The 21,031-nt window shown below is 47.2% G+C and overlaps 1 protein-coding gene across 7 annotated transcripts in view; it reads right to left on the reverse strand.

The window, feature by feature from the left end:
- Positions 1–21,031, reverse strand: part of CELF2 (CUGBP Elav-like family member 2) — a 504,761-nt gene that overhangs the window by 73,973 nt on the left and 409,757 nt on the right. For all 7 annotated transcript variants that reach the window (XM_037065948.1, XM_037065950.1, XM_037065951.1 and 4 more), the window contains one exon: positions 7,480–7,528. In XM_037065948.1, coding sequence (XP_036921843.1) covers positions 7,480–7,528 — 49 coding nt within the window. The remainder of the gene's footprint in view (positions 1–7,479; positions 7,529–21,031) is intronic.

Consider the following 21,031-nt stretch of genomic DNA (forward strand, 5'->3'; position numbering starts at 1 on the left):
AGTGCTGGGACTCTCTTTTTCTTTAGGAGAGAGCAAGAGACTGACACAGAAACCCTCAGGGAGAAGGCATACCTATTCCCCATGTGCCATTCAATCCATTATTAGAACTAAAGAGGACAGCCGGCCGGGGCAGCAGCACCTTAGATCATCCTGGCTTAGCAAAAGGCTCCGCTGTGCACCCCTGCAGAAACCTGCTTTTTGTTGACGCCTTCTCATCTTGTCATTACTATTCAATTGCTTTTATTTGTTTCTCTCATTCTTTTGCTAGAACGTGTCTCATTTTCCTTTAACCCACAAGGCCGCATTCTAGACTTTGGAGGCCCAGGCGCTTCCGGTACCCACGTCAGAGCATGCGGTCTCTGCCCTCTGGGAGGCGGGGCAGGAGATCTACTTGTGGAGCAGGGAGGCAGCACAGGCGTCCGCTCCAACGAGGTGCTCGCCCAGCAGCACTCGGCAGGATGGGGAGGCCCCACTGCTGCCTGTGCAGCGGCTGAGGCCACGTGTGACTACTAAGCACCTAAAAAATGGCTACTGGGACCAGGAGCCAGATTTGAATGTAACTGAATCTCAACTAATTTACATTTTAAAAGCCGCACGTGGCTACTATACCGGACAGCACAGTTCTGAGGGGCCTTAGGGCGGCAGCTAAATGATCCTGTCACAGAACCCCAGCCGGAAGTAGGAGGCTGAGAGATGTTTTGCCCACCTCTAAAAGAGATCCTGAGGCCTGGCAGAGGGAAGGGGCTTGCCCAGGGTCCGAGGAGGTGCCCGAACCTGGACCACGACCTAACATCCTACTGCCGTCTGGGCTTCTTTGCACTCTACAGTGTTTCCTGCAAGCCCAGGGGAGGCAGAGGAGGCTTCCAGGAGGGGGCAAAGCGGGGATTAGGAAACCCAGGCCCAGCACAGCCATGCAGTGGACGCGTGACCTTGGAGAACGAGCTGACCTCTGTGGACCTGTTTTGCCATCCATAAAATGAAGGTTTAAACCCTTCTTTTTCTCATTTCCTTTCTCTCTGTCTTAAACACTGCGAGAGGTGGCCCAGCCACATGCTTTGGTTGACTGGAGTGGTTGGGGGTGGGGCACGCGGAGCCCAGAACCCGTCCTTCCACTCAGCCTCTATCCTCACTGGGGCTGCTGCTGAGACGATGCAGAGGAACTTCAGGGCTCCCAGGCACATGGGTCCCAACCACAAGGACCTGTCAACCATGAATGTGCCCCACAGCTTTTGGGAAAGGCTTGGTGGAAATTAAGCTGGCCTTTAAGAAGCGTGGGCAGGGACTGGGTAGACTGGCAGCGGGATGAGGGAACAACGTTCTACCTGGGCGGTACGGAACCAGGAATACATAGGGACCGTGTCTGGGGCAGGGGCAGGAAGCAGCCTGGCCTGAGCACAAGCGGTCACCTGCTTCATCTGTGGAGAGGGGCTCAATGTGTCAGGAAGGTGACAGCTGGTCCTCTCTCCGTGTTGAGAGGCAGTGAGCAGGCATGGGCAAGGGGGCCATGGGGTGATTCCTACACGGAGGCCACTGAGGACCTGGCTCCCTGCATACAGATACAAAATTTTAAATTTAAGATCTTTTTTCTCCCTGAAGAGTAAGTGAACAACCAAAGGTCTCCTGGGAACTAGTAAAAGTGCAAAAGTCAAGGGCAGCACTGGCACAATGATGATCTAAGTGCTGGAAACATGAGATACCCCGGAAAAGCAGCGCCCTTTCCGATGGGTGTCTGTGCTCTCCGACACCAGGACGGCCACGAGGACGCTAGACTCTACACGGGAGAGGACGTGGCAAGGTTTAGAGTTTGTGGGGAGAGAGTGGGAGCTGACTGACATGGGGCAGCAGGACCTGAACAACTTCTGGCTGTAGTTCTTATCCCCCTCCCTCCCTGCACCCCGAGGGAGTCATGGCTACTGTCTTTTTTTATTTTACTTTAACTGTTCAAGTACAGTTTCCTGTCTTTTACTCCCATGCCAGCCCACCCCCCCAGCCATGGCTACTGTCTTGATGAGAATCCTATGCAATTTTTTCTGATCCTAAAGAATCTGGTTTTAGTTCTTTGAGACAAAAGCAAGTTATACATTCTCAGTTGGTTTTGGGTTTCACTGGTAAACCTATTGATTACGGTATTTAGCTAAAACAATTGGTAGATTTTGAACTTTAGAGGGATATGATACTAAACAAAATGTGCAACTCCTCAGTAAGCTAGTAAGTGATGTTTTAAACTAAGATGAAGATTAAGAAAATGGAAACCACTGAAGAAATTCTGACTTCCTAATCACTACGAAGGGGAAACTCAGACAAGCAGGGAGACTGACGACTCTCCCTTTTCTCGGTAATAAGTATCGGTTAAAAATAAAAAAAAACCTTAAAACCCACACCACCATGCGCTAGTCAACGTGGTAATGTTTTTCATGTGTGTGCATATGTGCCTAAAGCGAGCTGGATGTCTGCAGGCTTTTGCTAGTCTGGGTGCTCTGCAGTTTCACCAGCTGGGCTACGTTTGCTCTCAGGGCAAAGTGGGGCTAACGGCGCGCCCCAGCTCCGCCCCCTGCAGGTTTTCCTCATTTTCCAGTGGAAGTTCTATTCCTACAACAATCCCCCCTGGGACTGCCAGGCTGAGGATCCCTCTAAACAGCCTTGTCAACATTGTAAATAAATATAATTATCTTCAATTTACTTAACTTTTTCATCAATGTTTGATGAATTTCTTGGTGGGGTTTTCCCTAAGTAGTCACAGGCAGTGAGTATCTCACTTAGTTTTTCAATCCACAAGAATGCTGATTGCTTAAATAAACCCACCACATTCACGGTACTCTGCTAAGTGCTTTAGGGAGAGTAAAAGAAAAACAACCCCCAAAACGTAAGGTCTATGCTCTCTTGGGAAGAAGTCGAGTTTCCTTCAGGATAAGCAAGGAGTGAGTGAGGGGAACACTGTAACGTACACAGTGCTGCGCAGACAGGTTGCTGCCCGCAGCACCAACCACAGCAGAACTGGCCGGCTCTCCAGGCCAGGGGCCGTTTCAAGTTCTCCTCTCACGGTTTAAGTAAGAAAGGGTTAATATGATACGATAAGTGGGAACTTTTTTAAGTTAGGGGAATAGAAGCTAAATTTTAAAAACACCCCTAACTGTAACCCTGCGCTCACACCCTGGTACACAGCCTGTCAAAGTCACACCTGGATTTGGGCGGCCTGAATTAATTGACAACTTTCTAGTGCGTGAGTGCTAACATACGGCATTTAATTACTGCCTTCAAATCTGAGAGTCTCTCTACTTTGAATCTCGAAATTGTTTCTTCATCTTCCAGTAAAAACCAGGAAGGGGCTGGACGGGAACACTCTCCTACTCCTACGCGTCTTCCCTGACAATCTTTATGTGTATCTTGACTCCTCTGAGCTCTGAACTTGACACCTGGACCCTGGGAATTCCAGAGCCCTTGAACGGCATTTCTGGACTTGAGGCTTTAAAGACCCCTGACAAGGTGTGACACTGGAGGGTGAAGGCAGGACGGGTTCATGCTGTGTCTGCAGAGTTGAGGGCAGCCCTCCCAGCCAGGAGCACGGCCTAAGAGTGAGTTCGGGCTGCCACCACCCAGACCTAAGCGCGGCACCAGAGGCGACCTTTGTGCTTTTCTTATAGCTCACTGCTAGACAAAATTCAGATCTAGCGACTGCAATTAACTTGCTTTTTTAAAAAAAGACTTTATCTATTTTTAAAGAGAGGGGCAGGGAGGTAAAAAGGGTGAGAAACATCAATGTGTGAAGAAAATATTGATCTGTTGCCTCTTGCACTCGCCCCAACCAGGGACCAAACCTGTAGCCCAGGGATGTGCCCTGAGCGGGAATCAAACTGGGGATCTTTCAGTTTGCAGTATGAGGCCCAACCTCCAACTGAGGTCACAATGGCCATGGTGGCATTGCATTTAATTCTCGACCTTGCACTGCTGGTACCTTTTCCTGGACAGTGGTAAGGGATTAAAAGCTGGAAAACAGGCTCTCAATGCCACACAGAATTAAAGAGAGTAACTAAGTTTGTGCTAGCCTATGCTGGTTCCTGAAACCCACACCTCCTCCAGTGCCTTTCCTGCACCATCACTCGACTATTTGCAATGGAAAATACAAAAAAACAACAAAAAACAGTTGTAGTCTCTTGAAATCCAGGTATTGACTTAGTGTGCTATTTTTAAAGGCCCTAGCATTTTATTGCTAATGGAGTGGGCTTTTTGGAGGGAGGACACATGGCACGGTAGAAGCACGAGTGAGTTGGCATAAATGTGCTAGAGGCTGCAGCTTAAATCAGAGGCAGTGAAAAGGGCAGACTGTAGAAAGCCAGGGAGGTTTCGGAAGCCCGGTCAGTAAAATACTGATGCGCAGGGCAGACCGAAGAGCAGTCCAACATTTCTGAGCTCACCACAGAGGGTCCCTGTGTCAGAGTCTCTGGACACACGAAGGCTGAAAAGAGTAATTGCTTTTCTGGAATTCATTTTTCCATCACTAATTAATCTGTGATGAGAAGCCCTGTCTTGCTCGGCAAATACAAAGTTGTAGAAATCCGAACATACTGATAATGAAGGCAGTAACTGTCTAACTGTGATGAGCCCTTTGTGCTATCCATAAATGTCAGCAAACTCAATAAAAGTGCAATTAGAGCTCGCGATACCTCTTCCACAACTGCAGGAGCTATTTCGAGCATCTGAGCCAAAGAAATCTTTGTGCTCTTTCAGCTTTGGAAACTATGCTTACCTGTCAAAGCTGCCACATGAAATCAGAAAAGGCTGGCAGCACTTATCACTTGCTTTAGAAAATTACACATTTCTCTGGATTCCTCCATTAGGTCCAAGGAGGACCTTGAACCCTGCTCATGTCTATGCAAGGTGAGGTCCCACTGGCATCTCCGTAATGAAGAGCACTTTAAAAGCAGATTTCAGTCCATTTATACTTTTTGACTTTTTTTTTCCTACTGGAAGTTCAGGAAATAAAGCTCTATCTACAAAGCAAAAGGAGAACTGTCCCACCAAGAAAGCTTTTTGGGGAGGGGTCCTCTGTGTGTGCGGATCTCTGCAGTGACATGAACAGCCTAAGTGCCAGCCTCAGTGAGCCAGAGTCACATTGATAACTTAGCACAGTGAATAGTCACTATGAGCCAGGTATTATGCTCAGCTCTTTGCACATGGTGACTTAGGTACTCCTCAAACACCCTTGGGAGGTAGGTGTTACAAGAATTCCACCTACAGACCACTACAGATAGCCCTGTTTCTGCTGGCGACCAGGAGGGCAGGTGAGCCTGCAGAATGTGACCACGGACACAACTAACAAGTACAGGGTCAAGGGATAAAGTCCAGGATCCTCAAAATAGTTCTTAATTGCTATCCTGGGTTGCTCCCTGAAAAATGGCATTTTTAGGTATTCTCTCATCTTAGTAAAAACGGTGCCCAGTGCCGCTAGGCTTTTGAGATTGTGTGAAACCGGGCACGCCCGCGGCAGCTTTATTCCGCTGCCATGGCAGACACTGCCTGCCGTGCCCAGAGCAGACGCTGAGCAGCAGGGGCACGGACCGTCCTGAGACCCCCCGTAGCCGCTCTAAGGAAAGGACTAAGGTGGGCTTCATGTCTGAATAATAGAAAATGCAAAAGAAGACATTTTTTCATGGTTCAATGATTCGGGTATTTCAGGTTAAATATGTCCAACTCAGTTCTCTAATCCATCACACCTTTACAACTATGACCTAAGATTCAGAAATAAGACAAAGCCTTTTCCATGAACTTTCATTCTGTGGCCCCTGCCCTGATGGTTTGGAGAATGGTGGGGCCAAAAGATGGGGAACGTCTCTTTTTACCCAGAAGTTCCAAGGTGACCTTCACTGACAGAATTTATCCCATGAATACGTGATCCCCCTCCTCGTGGGGAACAGACTGTAAACATGCTCTTCTGGAGCAAGGGGGTTCTAGGACTTGTCACGGGTATGTGGCCTTCAGCAGGGGTGGACATGCACGGTGCAGAACCCTGTGTGGCCAGGGAATACTCTGGGTAGCAATAGCCAATATGGCATCAAGGTGCTCTACCATACACAGAGCGCTGTGGCAGACATCTTGTACAAATCTTAAAAAACAGGGAAGCTGTGTGAGACAGTCACCAATGCTGTCATTTTACGGATGAGGACATTCAAGGTCAGTGTCTGAGTGACGGACCAGTAGAGATCGGTAGACTGAGTGTAAGTTCTCTGAGGTCAGGGCAGCCTTTTTGTAGCCTCTTCTTTTTAAAATTCATTTCTGCAGCCTCCACCAGTACCTGGCCTGGCACACAGTAAGCAATCTATGTTCGCTGTCTAATAAAGGAACGAAGTGTCTTAACTGAGGTCCTGCAACGCAGCAGTGGCAGATCTCAGGACCCTGACACTGAGTGCTGCATCTGTGACCAAGCAGCAGAGGACGTAGGGAAATAACTCTCAGAGAAGAGCCCGGCCGATGAGAGGCGGGAGGGCAGAGCGCTGAAGTCTCCCCAACATGCAAGTCAGGGGCTTGCAGCCCTCGGCACGACACGGGACTCTCTTCAAAACTTTCTAGTCTGTGAAGAAGCCAGAAAATGGGATGCACTACAATTAGCAAAAAATACCTCGTGGAGAGATTTAGAGCCCAATCATAATTTACATTTGCAGATATGCAGATCTCTGAGTGCATGGCTTCTGCCCTGATTACTAATTAATGAGGTGCAAACCGCCTGTGGAAGGAAGCCGAGCTGATTATGTCAGTCTTGTGGGACAGGAGAGCTCTGAGGTCTGAGAAGGTAGAAGAGTCCTTTAACATACATTTCAGTAAATTCAAAATGTAAAACAGGGACAGAAGGCTGGTGTAAGTGGAAGCCAAAACCTGAGAGAGAAATGTGGCTATCAACCCACTTGTGTCTCGGACAGTCACATCTCAGTTATTCCATGGACCCCGCCAAATGCATATTTTGCACAGAGTGTATGTTTACTTAATCAGCAGGCTGAATTCTGAATGAATGCAGATGCGAATGCATTGGTACAATGTAGAGAAGGGTGCCGTGAGACAGCCTCCAAACCAAAAAGAGAACAACCGGAAAGGAGAAAAAAGACAGTCTAGTTCTCAGAGGGCAACCCTTTCCTGCCCCATGGTCCCTGCACAGTGTAAGGTCACTCCTCCCCATCAGGGGTCCCGTGTTGCTCTGCGGAGCAGATAAACAAGAGCCAAAGGCCACAAGGTCACCACACAGAGCAAGCCCACAACAGAGGGACACGAAAAACCGTTTCTGGTAACATCTTCACAGACCTTTACACCAGAGATCAGTGAGGCAGGGGAGCAAGGCTCAGGTTCTCCGGGCAGGCTGACTGGAGCGTGAGTCTCCCGGAGCAGTCCTCTGGGCCTTTCTGAGAGAAAAGCTCCTGCGGCCGCCGGGCCCTCCCTAAGGACTCCTTCCCTCACAGGCACAGACAGAACAAGAGACAGTCGGTCGCCACCTACCGTTTGACTTTTCACTGTCTGCAGGCTTCATCTGAATGGGATGATGCATCTAAAAACAAAATGAGAAAGTAAAGGCAGATTGAACAACTGTATGAACGGTCTCAGAAATTCCACACTTTTAAACTTGAACACGGATACTGCTGTGAGGACACATCATTAAAAAACAAGACCTTTCCCAGGTAAAAAGCAACCAAATGTACATGCAAGCCTGTGCTTTGTGTTCAGGAACAGAGCCCTTTTGAGTCACGGAGGATACAGGGACACAGTATTTAAAAGCTTGGGCTCTGCTGTCAGACTTGAGTTCGAAACCTGGTTCTGCCACTGAGTATGGTTTCTGCCTGTATCTCCAAGGTGATTCGGGTCCCACCATGTATGCTAGCTACACGATCTTGGGCAAGTGTCTTAACTTCTCTGAGCTTCAGTTTCCTCATCTGCGACATGGAGAGAACACCTGCACAGCGGGGCTGTGGGAATTAAGTGAGAGAATGCATATAAAGTGCTTAATTACACAGGGCACAGGATGTGCTGAAAAATAATAGAGCTATTGTTATTTTATGTTATTACAAATCTGAATGCAGACTGTTCCTTCTGGCCATGCCATCTGCTGCATGGATCTTCTTAGGTCTCAGTGTTACGAGAATCTGAAGGTCTAGCAGTTGACTGACTCAGGTGCCAATGTGTAATTTTTATTAAACACAGAGTATGGGACAGCATGGAGGGTGGGAGGAAGTGGGGGAAAGAGGGGAGAGGGAGACACAGACCTTAGGACCATGTCTGTTCAGTACACAGGTAGGAGCAGAAACAGGTGAAGTGGTGACCACATCCGGAATCGGGGCAGAACTGGGTGCCTGCCGGCCCTTTCCAAAATGCCCATCACACCACCGTGTAGAACCCGCAGAGCTGACTCCAAGTGCAGAATGCTGCCACTATTTCCAATTAAAATAAATTCCTCAAACTACTTTTGAAGGTCCTCTTGCTTCATATTTCATCCGACCCCAAGGAACACTGGAGCCACAGGGTAGATGGAATCACTGGCTGTGCAAATGCTTTTATTATAATGGGTCCCACTCTCCCTGAACCTTTAATTTCCCCAGTGGACCTCCACCACTTGCAAGCTACAACTCTGGGTTTTATCTAATTTGCATGAAAGGGCAATGGTACTTGGCTGTGTAGCACTTAAATGATGGGAAATTGTTATCAAGCAGTCAGGACCATGTGCAGCTAGTGCCTGCCAGGGTCTCCAAAACACACGAGGAAGAGGAAGAAGGAGCACTATGAGGGGGGGAGAAGCAAGCCACGCAGAGCCGCTTCGTTTATTGTAAAAGGCAAGATGTTCTTATGCATAGAACACAGGCCTTGAGATTTGAGACCTCCTCATATTCCCACTCCATTCATTCATCTATTCAATTTACAGAAGAGTCTAGAACGAGAATGAAATGTTTAGGGATCAGTAGGTAGATCAGACTTTTCCAAAAAGACTAGAATATACACCTAAAAAGCAGGCAGAAGTAAACTGTGGAAAACACCTGATTTGGGCCTCCATCCTATGTGTAATGGAGTGAATGACCTCCCAAAAACGTTGGGGGAAGAGGGACTGAGTCTTTGAGAAAGCTATTTTTCCCTCATGCCTTATCCACTCATTCCACAAAAATGTCTGAGGTACCCACTGTGACCCTGGCTTTAGGTTAAGAAGTGAGGAAGGCAGGCCAAGGGGAGAAGTCTAGACCCTTCCGGCGCTCGCTGTGTGGTGGGGCAGGCTGACTGTAAACAGCCTCCCGTGCAACACCGGGGAGCGCTGTGGTAGACACAGGACCCAGGGGCTGTGGGAGCCCAGGCCAGCAGGCACTTCTTTCTGCCTGGCAAGGGAAGAGGAGGCTTCTCAGCAAAGGTGGCACCTGATCAGTATCCTAAAGGCCACATTGCCAGCAGAGGAGGGAGAAGTGAAATATCCCACGTAAAGACACACAGGGGTGAGAAAGAGCAGTTTCTTGTAGCCAGTCATCTGATATGGGGGGTGGGGCACAGGAGCAGGTGCAAAGGGCATGAGCATCCAGCTCTCGAAGGACCTTGTGCACTACGAAATTGAAATTTTCTCTAAACGTGAATGGTCAAGCATAGAAAATTTAAGTAGCCAAGGCAACAAGCTCAAATTTGAATTCTAAGAAAATCCCTTTTGGCTACAGTGGAGGATGGATTATAAAGGAGCAACAAAGGAGGCTGGGGGAACAGGGCAGAGGCTACTACAAACATCCGTGTGAAACTGAGAAGGATCTCAACTTCAGAGGCAACTGGCAGGTGGTGGGGAAGAGGGAAGAGGGAAAGAGGGAACCCTAGGCCTGAACGACTAGATATACTTTGGGCTTATCACCCGAGTAGACAAAGCAAGAAGGCCGTTTTGGAGGGGACTGCTGAGCACAGGTCTGCACGTGACCCATGTGATGTGACTGAGAGGATATAGAGAAGCTGGGAAGGGGTGACCCAAGATGTAGCAATGACCCAGCGGAGCCCACAGGCATGGGCGAAGCTGTCCACAGAGGGAATGCGAAGTGAAGAGAGTCCAGAGCCAGCGACAGAACACCGGTCTGAAAGGGACAGACAGAGGGCAGTCCGAGAAGCAGGCGCAGGAACCAGTGGTCCCACGTGCGCCACGTGGGGAGAGTTTTAAGAACAAGGTGGTGCTGCTAGATGCTATGATGAAAATGCCCAAGTGTCCTTTTGGATTTGGCCATAAAAAGTTCTGTAGGGAATTAATCAAACGACGTTTCTGCGGATTTGGGGGAGGGTGGAATGTGAGCTTGCGAAGGGTTGGGGAGAAACAGGGAAGATAACAGTGGAAATGATAAACATAGATGAGCATTTCAAGAAAAGTCTCTACAAAGCAGGAGTTGGAGGGGGAGACATAGGAAGCCTGATGGAGGATGGGGTGGAGTCTTTCCAGGTAGCAAAGACTTGTACAGGTGAATGTTCAGAAAAGATGCAGATGCGATGGACAGGTTAAAGAGAGGAAAGAGGAGATAAGTATACCTGCATTACGTATGAAGGTAGTGTAGATACACTTATGAAGTGAAGTACAATTGTGAAGTGGCACAAAATGAAGTGAATGGGACTCTTGCCCTCAGGGAGCTGACGATCCATCCTGGAAGCTGATGGCGCAAACATACAGAAGAATGGTGACTGACATCAGACATTTGGATCAATCTACGAAGTGCATGGAAGTCTAGAGCAGGGGACCTGGGAGCTGTAATTTGGTAAGGACAGAATCATTGTACTCACAAAGCTGTGAAGGGCCTGGCAATCATTTAGTCCAATGCTCTCAATTTATTGGTCTGCAGGGACTGAGCGACTTCACTAAGGACACACAGCTGGTTAACGACCGAGACGGGATCAGAAATCTGAGCTTCCTGCTTACCCAGTGCCGATTCCTCCACCACACTATTTCTCCATGAAACGCCCCACATGGGACTTGGACACATGAGCCCCCAATGAAAACTGCAGGCTTCACTCACTGAAGGCACCAGGAACGCATTAGAAGGCGCCTGCCATATCCCCTTACTAAACTCCCGAAACATTTTATCTATGCAGCTTTACGAGCAGTATCATACTGAGACTCGACTCTTAGTTTTCTTGTCGCTGCTGAGAGAATCAGTTCGGTTTCTGCCCCGAGACTACCCAGAGGCTCAGGAATGCCCAAGTGGTAGTACAGTCAAGTGTGCACACTATGTTCTGGTCAATGAACCACATGTACAAGGGCGGTCCCCTAAGACTGTAAAGGAGCTGAACAATTCTTATTGCCTGGTGACCTCAGGGCCACAGTAACATCTTTGCGTAATGCATTCCTCACATGTCTACGGTGATGCTGAGGTAAGCAAGTCTACTGTGCTGCCAGTTGGGTAAAGGTATAGCACCTGTGAATATGTGCATCATTTTCTCTTGTGCTCGACTTAGCCTCATGTTGTTTTGCATAGTACCATGTTGGACAGGCTTATAGCCTAGGAGCAACAGGCTTACCATATAGCCCAGTGTCTGGTAGGCTATGCCACCCAGGTTTGCCTACGATGTTCACACAAACTCAAAACTGCCTAACGATGCATGTGTCAGATCGTACGCTGTTGTTAAGGGACCCATGACTGTGATAAAGCAGCTGCTGCCCCTGAAGACTTGACCTTTGTTTTGGTCTTTCCTAGTTCAAGGTGGGGGCTGACCGTCAGCTTCACAGAGACCACAACTGTCAGACACTGGTGAATTCAGAGTGGGTGGTCACCCCTACTTCAGGTATGTTCTGAAGACAAGTTAGACAATGTATGTAAAGCACTGTGACCTTCTTGGGGAGAGGTGTTCAATCAGCACTGTATTAAGAACGGCTCATTATCACGAACAGTTCACGTGAGTTACAAATTTCTGATCAGATACAGGATGTAAATGTCAAAGAAGACAGAAAAATGGTTTGGAGGTGTCCTTCTCACGATGTTTTACTTCCTCAAAATCTCGTGACTCCAAAGATCATTGGGAGGTTTGCTGAATGCAGTAGAGAAATTATTGTAAGGAACAGGCATTCTAGTTTCAGGTTTCCAGTCATAACTAAGGGGTTCTTTCCCTAAACAGGAAATGGTTTCAAAGACTTGATCCGGCATGACGCCAAGACTACTTTTTCATTCCCTTATTTCTGCTTCTACCAGACACTCTGTTAGCTGCTGGGAATGCAGTGGGAAAGCGTTCTCGTCCCGATGGCTCGAGCCTTTTACGTAGTGGGAGGGAGAGCCGTGTCAGACGCTTGCCCCCCCAGGGGATGTGTGTTGTGCTGAGACCTACAGCGTGAGAACCTGGTGGAGAGACGCCCAACACAGAAGAAAGGGCAAGCTGGAGAAGGTGCCTCAGCTGAAGCAGTGGTTGAGTTCAGCCTTGAAGGAATGCCAACGTTAATCAAAACACGAGTGAAGGACGTTTCAGGGAAGAAACAACACACTTGAAGGCGCAGAGTACGAGAAATAGGTCATGTTGTTACTAAAGAATGATGACAGGACATCCTAACCAACAGAGGAAACAATAAGGTCACTAAAGATCACCCACCAAGTTACAAAGCACAAGAAGACTAAGAGTGAGGAATATACTCACGAATGGAAATATTTCAAGTATAAAGACAACAATGCCAGTCTGCTCATCCCTGAATTCAAACTGCCACGGGAACCATGACTGGCAGCCAGTGGCCACAACATTCCTCAACAGCACAAGACAAAACCCTTGGTGCCAGAACTGCTGCTTCTCAATGCTGCTGCTGTAGCAACCAGAAACACTGGGCTTATCTGCTGCCAGAGCTGGACGGATGCAGAGGCTGGCACTCCAGGCTGTGCTCTACGCTTGGAGGTCCCAGTCGACATCAACAGACCAGAGGAAGGGCCAGAGAATTTGGCAGTCACCCTTCCAATCTCCTCATGTCTCACCAGTTGTAAGGGAACCTCAGAGTCTGCGGGGAGGCTAGATCCCTGGGGCAGGGGTCCCCTTCTCCTTCTGTCTACAGCAAGTGAACACATGATCTTCATGAATTGTTGCAAGGAATGTCCTAAGACACACGCGTTAATTAAATTGAGGCTGTGTCTCCATAGCCACCCAGGGTTGGCTGTGCCTGAAAAAACCCTGCATCCTTGGAGCACACTGAGACACAGGAGGGCTCCAGGTGGCATCACCGAGGCTCGCTCTTGGCGGAGGGCTTGTCCCAGGGAGATGCCAAGATCCACTGTTTTGGAAACAGGTCCTGACTCATGGCAGTGAATCTGACATAACATATTTCATCAAGTTTACATTTCTATGAAGAAAGTCTTTGAAATCCATTCCCTTGAATATTTCTCTGACTGCATGCGAATTTCCTTTTCATTTTATTGTAGAACATTTTGCCTCAAGTTACACATTACGGTACTGGGTAACGTCTCGGTCCATATTTGACCCTGCTTGTTTAAGAACTAATGAAGTTTAACAAGAAGGGAAATTTTGAGCGCGCCCTCCTCGACTGCGAGCGGGCAGGGGAGGAGCCAAGCGTGTTTCTTAGGAATCAGTCCATTTCCGTTACATTTGTGCATTAACATGCACAGGGAGGCGGAGCCCCGGAGGAGAGCTCTGCTGCCACAGCTCAGGGAGGGGCCATGGCTTCGAGCTTAGATCAGGCTTTCAGTGAGCTGGAGCTTCCTGAAGTGAAGGGCCATCTCCCACTGTCCCCTCTGTGCCAAAGCCAAGCACGACATCAATGACAAGATGCAGCCTGCTCCTGTCTGACACAGGCCCAGTTGCCATCCCAGGCCGCCACTCGGGCGCAAAGCTGCCTGTGAGTGCTGGAGCACACCGGCCTTCCAGTGCAAAGCCTCGCCCTTTAGACTGCCTCCTAACCAGTGAGTGGCACTTAGCCCTCCTTCCTCTGCTCCCCGCACATGCCCAGAGGGCCCCGGATCTGGCCTGGTCTTCGGCAAGGCAGATCGATGATAGGACCCGACGCTCCTCACTCCTGAACGCACTGACCTTCCAGTCGAAGCCAAGAGCCCAGCTGCGGCTCATGAAAATGAAAATGAGGATACATCTGCGCAGCAGAGCCATTACCCAAAGTCTGTGGGGGTAGCGTCACGTGCAGGGAGCTGTACATAACCCTGGCAGCAGCTGTCACTGCCTACATTACGAGTCCTATCATGTCACAGGGACAGGGAGGAGGCCAGGCCACAGGGCACCAGCATTCACACTCTCTGGAGTTCCCATTACACACAAAGTCCGGCGTGGCTGCGAGAAACTCCTCTGTCTTGGTTCCGTGATGAATGGGGTGGGGGCGGATTGGAGCGGCAACAGCCCATGTTAACACAGGCCGAGTGTGGGAGATGGAGGACCTGGGGACAGGAAACGGGCCGAGGGGAAGGTGACAGGGCCGATTTCTCACACAGAGGAGAGCTCGTGCTGGAACTTGTTTAACCCGGCCGTCACCAATTGACGAGTGAACCGCCTTTAACACGAGATTCAATAAAACATGCCATTTTTAACCCGAAATGGGCTTTACAGAGTCACTGTTATGCATCTCATTGTTAAACCTCTCCTGACCTCTGGAGAGAGTAGCCGTGATGGTACATATTATAAGCTTACTGCCCATAAAATATTTAAAGGAAGACAAAGAGAGGAGGGAAAGAGGTGAATTCACAGAAGAGCTATGCACTACCTGAGAAAATGAAAAGACCCTAGCCGTGAAGACAAACTGGAATTCTTTTTTCACTCATGACAACACGCGTATGACTCAGGCAGAATACTTCATAGCTTGTTGTACGGCAGACCAGGGAATACCAAAAACACCTGTACTTTCTGAATTTTTCTTTAGAAAGTTTTATAAATGGAAAGGGTGGCAAGTTCCAAAAGAATTGCCACCAGTTGGAGGCACGCCAACCCCCAAATGAGTGCGTGTGCTGTCATCAGGAGGCACCCCCCCCCCCAGAGCTGTATGGCTTCCCTAACCCCCCAGGAAGGGAACACTGTCATCTCAGCCACTGTTACGCTATGCTCTCCCCGAGAAAGCGGGATGAAACAAAAGTAGCTTTAGGGGTGGTGACTTACAAGAATTAAATAAGAACTTCGGAACTTTTCTGATTTGTTTGAATGGTAATCGGATGGTGATCTTGCCAAGATTTCTGGGATAGAATGATACCTCTGCAAGAACACGGATGACAAAAGTAATGTGTTTGTCAGTCAAAAGGAGCTTTTGCCACTGGGACGAAGTGAGACTTTGGGCTCACAGCTATACCTGTTAAGTGTAGAACTTAGGCACTTTTTGTGAAAACTGAGGCCCATCTTCCCTTCACTCTCGATTTTCCTGAGCCAAGCACTGCTGCAGGCTCCTTCGGTATGTTAGCTAAGTTAATTCTCACACCCTGAGACAGGGATACATGAGGAGCCAAGGAAGAAAGAGGGGCAGGGGCAGGCCAGACTCTCCGAAACATCACCTCCACTGCTGAGAAGAAAACTGATGACGAGCAAGAGTAGCTATCAGTCATTGTGTGAGAGAAAAAATAATAGCTGACATTAATAGAGCCTGCATTGTGTGGTTTCTGCACAAACTGATAGTGTAAAAAGCACACTGAACTCTTCAGAATGGACCGGTATGGTCCACTCTTTGTTGGCTAAGCCAGCATTTACACAAGGTGGCCCTGGTACTTGGTTTTCTGTTGAGAACTAGATTACATAATGCCAATTTATTCAAATACTGCTTTGGAACTTCTGGAGATAACTGAGTGCCTAGCTGTCCTCTGAAGATGCAAATTCCTTGGTAGATGGCGAATGTGTGGGCTGAGGCTACGCTCTGGGCTGCGGCGCTCCTGCAGGGCATTCTTTTGCGCATTGCCACCAACGTGGGGACGTGGAGGTGCACGGGGCATGCTCAACCAGTGTCCACTCACGTGTAGTTTTAGGCAAGTCACCTAAGCAAGGAACAAAGGGGTATTTGGGCGTGACAATGACAAAGAAATACTGTTATACTTTCTCTTTCTGCAGCAAATCACAAGTAGGGGGAGAAAACACAGTGAAATAAATGACTATTTCTTCTCCATCGACATCGATGCAGGAGAAGAGCTTAAAGCACAGATGGTGCAATTAAGTGTTCAATAAAGTTATCATGATCATTATTATTTTACTTTGTGTAAGAGTTTTCTGGAGGGAATAAGGGAAAGGTCCCATTTGAAAGCTAAGAGAATATACTGGAAGGAATGGCTTTTCTTGGCTGTCTGAGAAGTAAATAGCTAGTATTGGTCAACTTCCAGCTTTCTTCATAAATGCTAACAAGCCAGTGAGGACGAAAACCCTATAGCAACCCCAACTGTGTATCGGCTTTCGCTTCTCAAACTCCAAGGAAGCCTGTGTGGCTGGAATTGCTCTACCTGCTCACATTTCTGCAACAATCACGGGCAGAGCAGAGGGGGGGACACAAGCAGTGAACCCATTCAGTCCTGGCAAAGAATAAAATAAAAACAATATTACAGGAAAATTAGATTACTCTGGGTGGAATTCTATGAGGGAATTTGGAGTCTGTTCTGGTGATTAAGTCATCATTTCTGACAGATTACTCTAATCAGCTGTCAGAGAACATTCCACAACTCCATCTGTAACTTGGCGTCCTAGCTACCCAGCCCGTGTTACCTTCTGTAGACAAAACACACACAGACCAGAGTGGGTAGGTACAGCCGGCATTTATTATACTCATTAGCTGTGATTAGGTTCTTTGTTTTAATACTAAATAATAACACAGGCTTCCATTTTGCTTCATTTATTCTTACAATGAGAAGAAAAATGAAAAGGCTCAACCTAGGAGGCATGGAATGTGAATGAGAAATGATTGTTATAACTAAGTACGAACATATGCTTTTAGAAGCATATGCATTGCTGCTCAAGAAGAATGCTAATCTTCTCTTAGTTCAATTTTTCTTGGGACTATTATAGTGCATTACTTAAGAGAGGTAAATCTATGCCACTTTGTAACCCTCTAATTGGACTGTGCTCCTAACTGGCTGTTGTTTCAGGAGACAGTCTTGTTACTGGGAGCAGAAAGTGGTTTATTGGCAACACTGCAGTTATCCCTCTCTGTCAGGCATCTTTGGGATACAATAAATAATTCATCCTGTCAGTTGAGCTCCCAAATAAATCTAGTGGGGAACAAAGCAAAAATAGTTAAAACTAAAAGATTGTACTTAACTTTGTCTGGAATCCTCTGTTTAGAGCTATAGATTTCAATGACAAAAAAACTGGAGGGTATAAGGCAATTTTGGAAATGGAGATCGATAGAAAGACTCACTATACGGTGTGCAGAGCATCGTGTTGCTGTGGCAATCCCAGTACAGCAGAGGACCACGTGACCATTTTGTGTGACAGCCGTACGATCACGATCACTTCTCATAATGAGCCAAAATTAAGAGAAAGGCAATAGTTTTGCACTTTTCACTAAGTGGGAAGTAGATATCCTCCTAGAACCATGATTTCTTTTTGACTGTGGAACTGTCTTCCCAAGTCAATGACGGATGCTCCAAGAGTTATTCTTCCAGATGTTACCCAGATGCTAAATTAGACGTGCTGCCTCACTGAGCCATGCAAAAATCACACTGACATAATAATGTCTGGCCTGGCCATTAGGGAGTGGTTTAAGGATCTGGTAGTTCATTTACATTTCCAGTGCTATGATCCTACAGGCCACAGACTCAGTATAATCTCATATTTTAAGACAAATGAGTCTGGTTTAAAAATAAATTGTCCTGTTGACACTGGTCTCTCCCCACAATGACCATCACTGGGCTCAGTTCTCACGCGGCCTTACAATAAACGAGCACCCAGCCTGCCAGGCTCCTGGTGGCTCCTTCCCCCAACGGCAGCTGCTCTCGGGTCATTCACTGTTCCCCAGTTCTCAATGCCTAGGGACCTGGGATGAACCGAGCCCGAAGCCCTGCATGCTGGTGAGTGGATGGCACTGAGCTTCTCTCGTTAACCTTCACTGTGTGGCAATGACCGTTGTGTTTGACTGGTTCTGCTGTTGGGCTCTTTGCCAAATCGGCTCTCTCTGCCTTCTGCCCAGGGGTTGACTCAGTTACTGCCAATCCGTGGTACAGCTTCCTGGAGCTTTCTTTCCTTGGGCTTCTCCAGCTACACCCCCCACCCCCCCACCCCACGGGACATACCCTTGGACAGTGAAACGTGCCCAGGTTGCACTTGCACTTCAGTCACTGCCTGGAGATGCGCTTACGGGGCCCCACCTCCAGGGAGGGGGCAGGTGCTGGGCCCGCATGCCCAGACCCTCCCAGTACACTCAGGCTTGGCCCTAAATTGGCTTCCTTCTCTTTCTCTTAGAATGTTCAGTTTAGAGCCATCTCGGTTAAATGTCTTTTTCTTGGATAGTCCTTTCTATTCCCCCCCTTAGCTCTTTATTACCGCTCACTCGGATTCCTGCAATGGCCTCCTCACCAGTCTGGTCCCCATCTGCCCCTCCCCAAACCATCTTATACCTGCCTTTTTAATCTAAGACTCAGGTCTAATCATTTCTCTCCCCTGCTCAAATAGTTGCAATTATCTGCCAAATTAAATTCCAGCTCCTTGGCCTGTCTTTCAAGGAACTCCATGCTTTGACCCCAAATAACCTTTTCAGGCCCTACATTTCTCTTCTAGTCAAATTGGACAACTTCCTATTACTGGAACTTCTGCCATCTGCTCATCCAAGGAAACGCATAATAACCCCTCTCATGCATACAAACACAGCATTTCCTTTGCCAATATGACTGCTGCATGTTGTTATATGGAAATACCTATATGTCAAGTTATTAGGTTGAATCATGTAAAAGTGCCACATTTATAGATTAAAAGTGGCTGAACAGTGACAATTTCATATGGTGCAACCTCCTATCTCTCTCACATAGCAGTGCAAATGCACTATCTTCTTTCCATGACTCACAAAAAGCCCCCAAGGCTCACTTCATGCAGGCTATCTCCTTCGTGAGGTTTGGACAGATTTTCGGTAACCCATCTGCACTATTCACAAGTTGTACAATTTAAACATTAACTTGACGATAAAACGACGCTACCCTCTAAACCAACTGATGGCTATTTCGTGTGCAACACAAGGCACCCTCCATCCACCTCAGCAGCTTCAAGGCTCTGCACAGATTAGGGATGCTTCATCCAGTAATCTCTAGTTTCCTTTCAAGTTTAAGGCAAACTAAAGCCACCACAAGAATACCCCTCTGACAAGCAAATCATTCAAATCGCTGGTTCAAAACTAACCCGGAAATCTTAAGCCAATTGTATTTTATCTTGAACCTTCTGACAGGATGTAAGGCATTTCATCAAATCAACAGAAAAGCCCCAGTGAATTTCGTATTCTAATGATCCTTCTGTAGCTTGGCGTCTGAGGCCTGAGCCAGTTGCTTTGCCAGCCACGTTTATTAATTAGTGTCTAACATTTCCATCTCTCTGCAAGTTGCAACCTCTCATAAAAAATGCATGATTTGATTGGCTTAGGAATGACAACTTCATTTACAACAGACAAATAAATGCCATGCCTCACTCAGCAGTCTTTTTCCATTTATTTAACTACCCCCATGGCCTCTGGGATTTGTACTAAGTGAATGAAAGTGGATAACTAGTGTAATATTCCTTTCTTTATCATGTTTAAGCAAAAATGATTAAATATCACTCTCTCTTTTTAAAAACAAATGAGTCTGGCTTAAAAAATTCCTACTAAAAAAAGATGGCAAGTTTGAAAAAATGCCTTAAGGGCTATTTCATATTACCCATGTTTAAAATGAAAATCCATTAAACATCTGAGCAAGACAGCTGATATTGTTTTTAGCAGCTATATTTATTCATCTCATCTTCCACAGCAGTACTAGACTTTGGTTGATATTTTGCCAAATGAAGATCTCTTCCAGTGTTGCAAATTCTTTATGAGTTTGATTTTAATTTTACTGTCTCACTTTGATTTCCCCACCTTTTACTCTAACATGAGAGATCACTTACCAACTTTGGAAATTACTGCTAGTACAGCTTAGGGAAATTATGATGGTTCAATTGTTCTATAAAAACCCTTATTCCGAAGCTCAGACCTCTGAAGATCAAAGTCAAGGCCCAGGCCCTCAAGTACACGGCAAAGGTAAACTTGGAAAGGGGATCCATGGGACAAGAAGATGGGAGAAATTTCACATTAAGGCAATAGCCAGGACCCTCCATTGATACCACCTGACTTGCAATGGCAAGCCTACCTTAAAAGTGTTGAATGAGGCCTCAGGAGATGGAAGCTGCTTTGCATTTGTTTATCAATGGAAAGAACATCACAGCTGGAACCACAAGGTCTGGATTAGAACCTGGACTTTGTCAACTGCAAGTACCTACAGTCAAGCAACCTGACTTCTTGAAGAGTCACAAACTCATACCATTTCTGATAGCAAGGATCATATCAGAAAATGATCCTTTCCAGGGTTGTTTGGCTGGAATCAGATAATACATGTGAAAGTACACAGTGAACTGTCAAGTACTATATGATGATAAACTTATTTTAATTCACTTAGAGTAACAATTAGAGAAAAAATGCCTTGTGGCTACACATGCTCATGCTCCACCTTGTGCTTCTACTTTGTTGAGCAGGGGGTCTGTCTACCCGACCAGAAGGATTTCAATGCAATGAAAGTGTTGAGACCACCCTCCCAACCTCCACTTCTGCTCCACCAGTTTCTAAAGAACCCTTGAGATGTTTTTATATTGAGAGACTGTCTATGAATAAAAGCTACACTTGAGAGTTCGCTTATTCAACTGACATTTGCCGAGTAGCACCTATGGAATGAGTATGGTGGCTCTCAGAGTGTTCCCTCTCCTGAAGGCATTTGGAGCTTCGCGTGGGAAGGGCTGAGATGGAAACAGTCGGGGGAAACAAAATGGAGCGGGGGGCAGGATGAATTTCAGGACGTGCTACAGCGGATCACGATGAAAACATATACGGTTCTACCTGCCAGGATGGGTGAGACGGCACTTGTGTGATGTCCCACGGCTGGGACACAGAGTGGGAGCAAGA

Source organism: Sturnira hondurensis, unplaced genomic scaffold (assembly GCF_014824575.4).
Source record: "Sturnira hondurensis isolate 20B ecotype Veracruz unplaced genomic scaffold, ASM1482457v3 Scaffold0016284, whole genome shotgun sequence".
Classification (NCBI taxonomy): Eukaryota; Metazoa; Chordata; class Mammalia; order Chiroptera; family Phyllostomidae; genus Sturnira; species Sturnira hondurensis.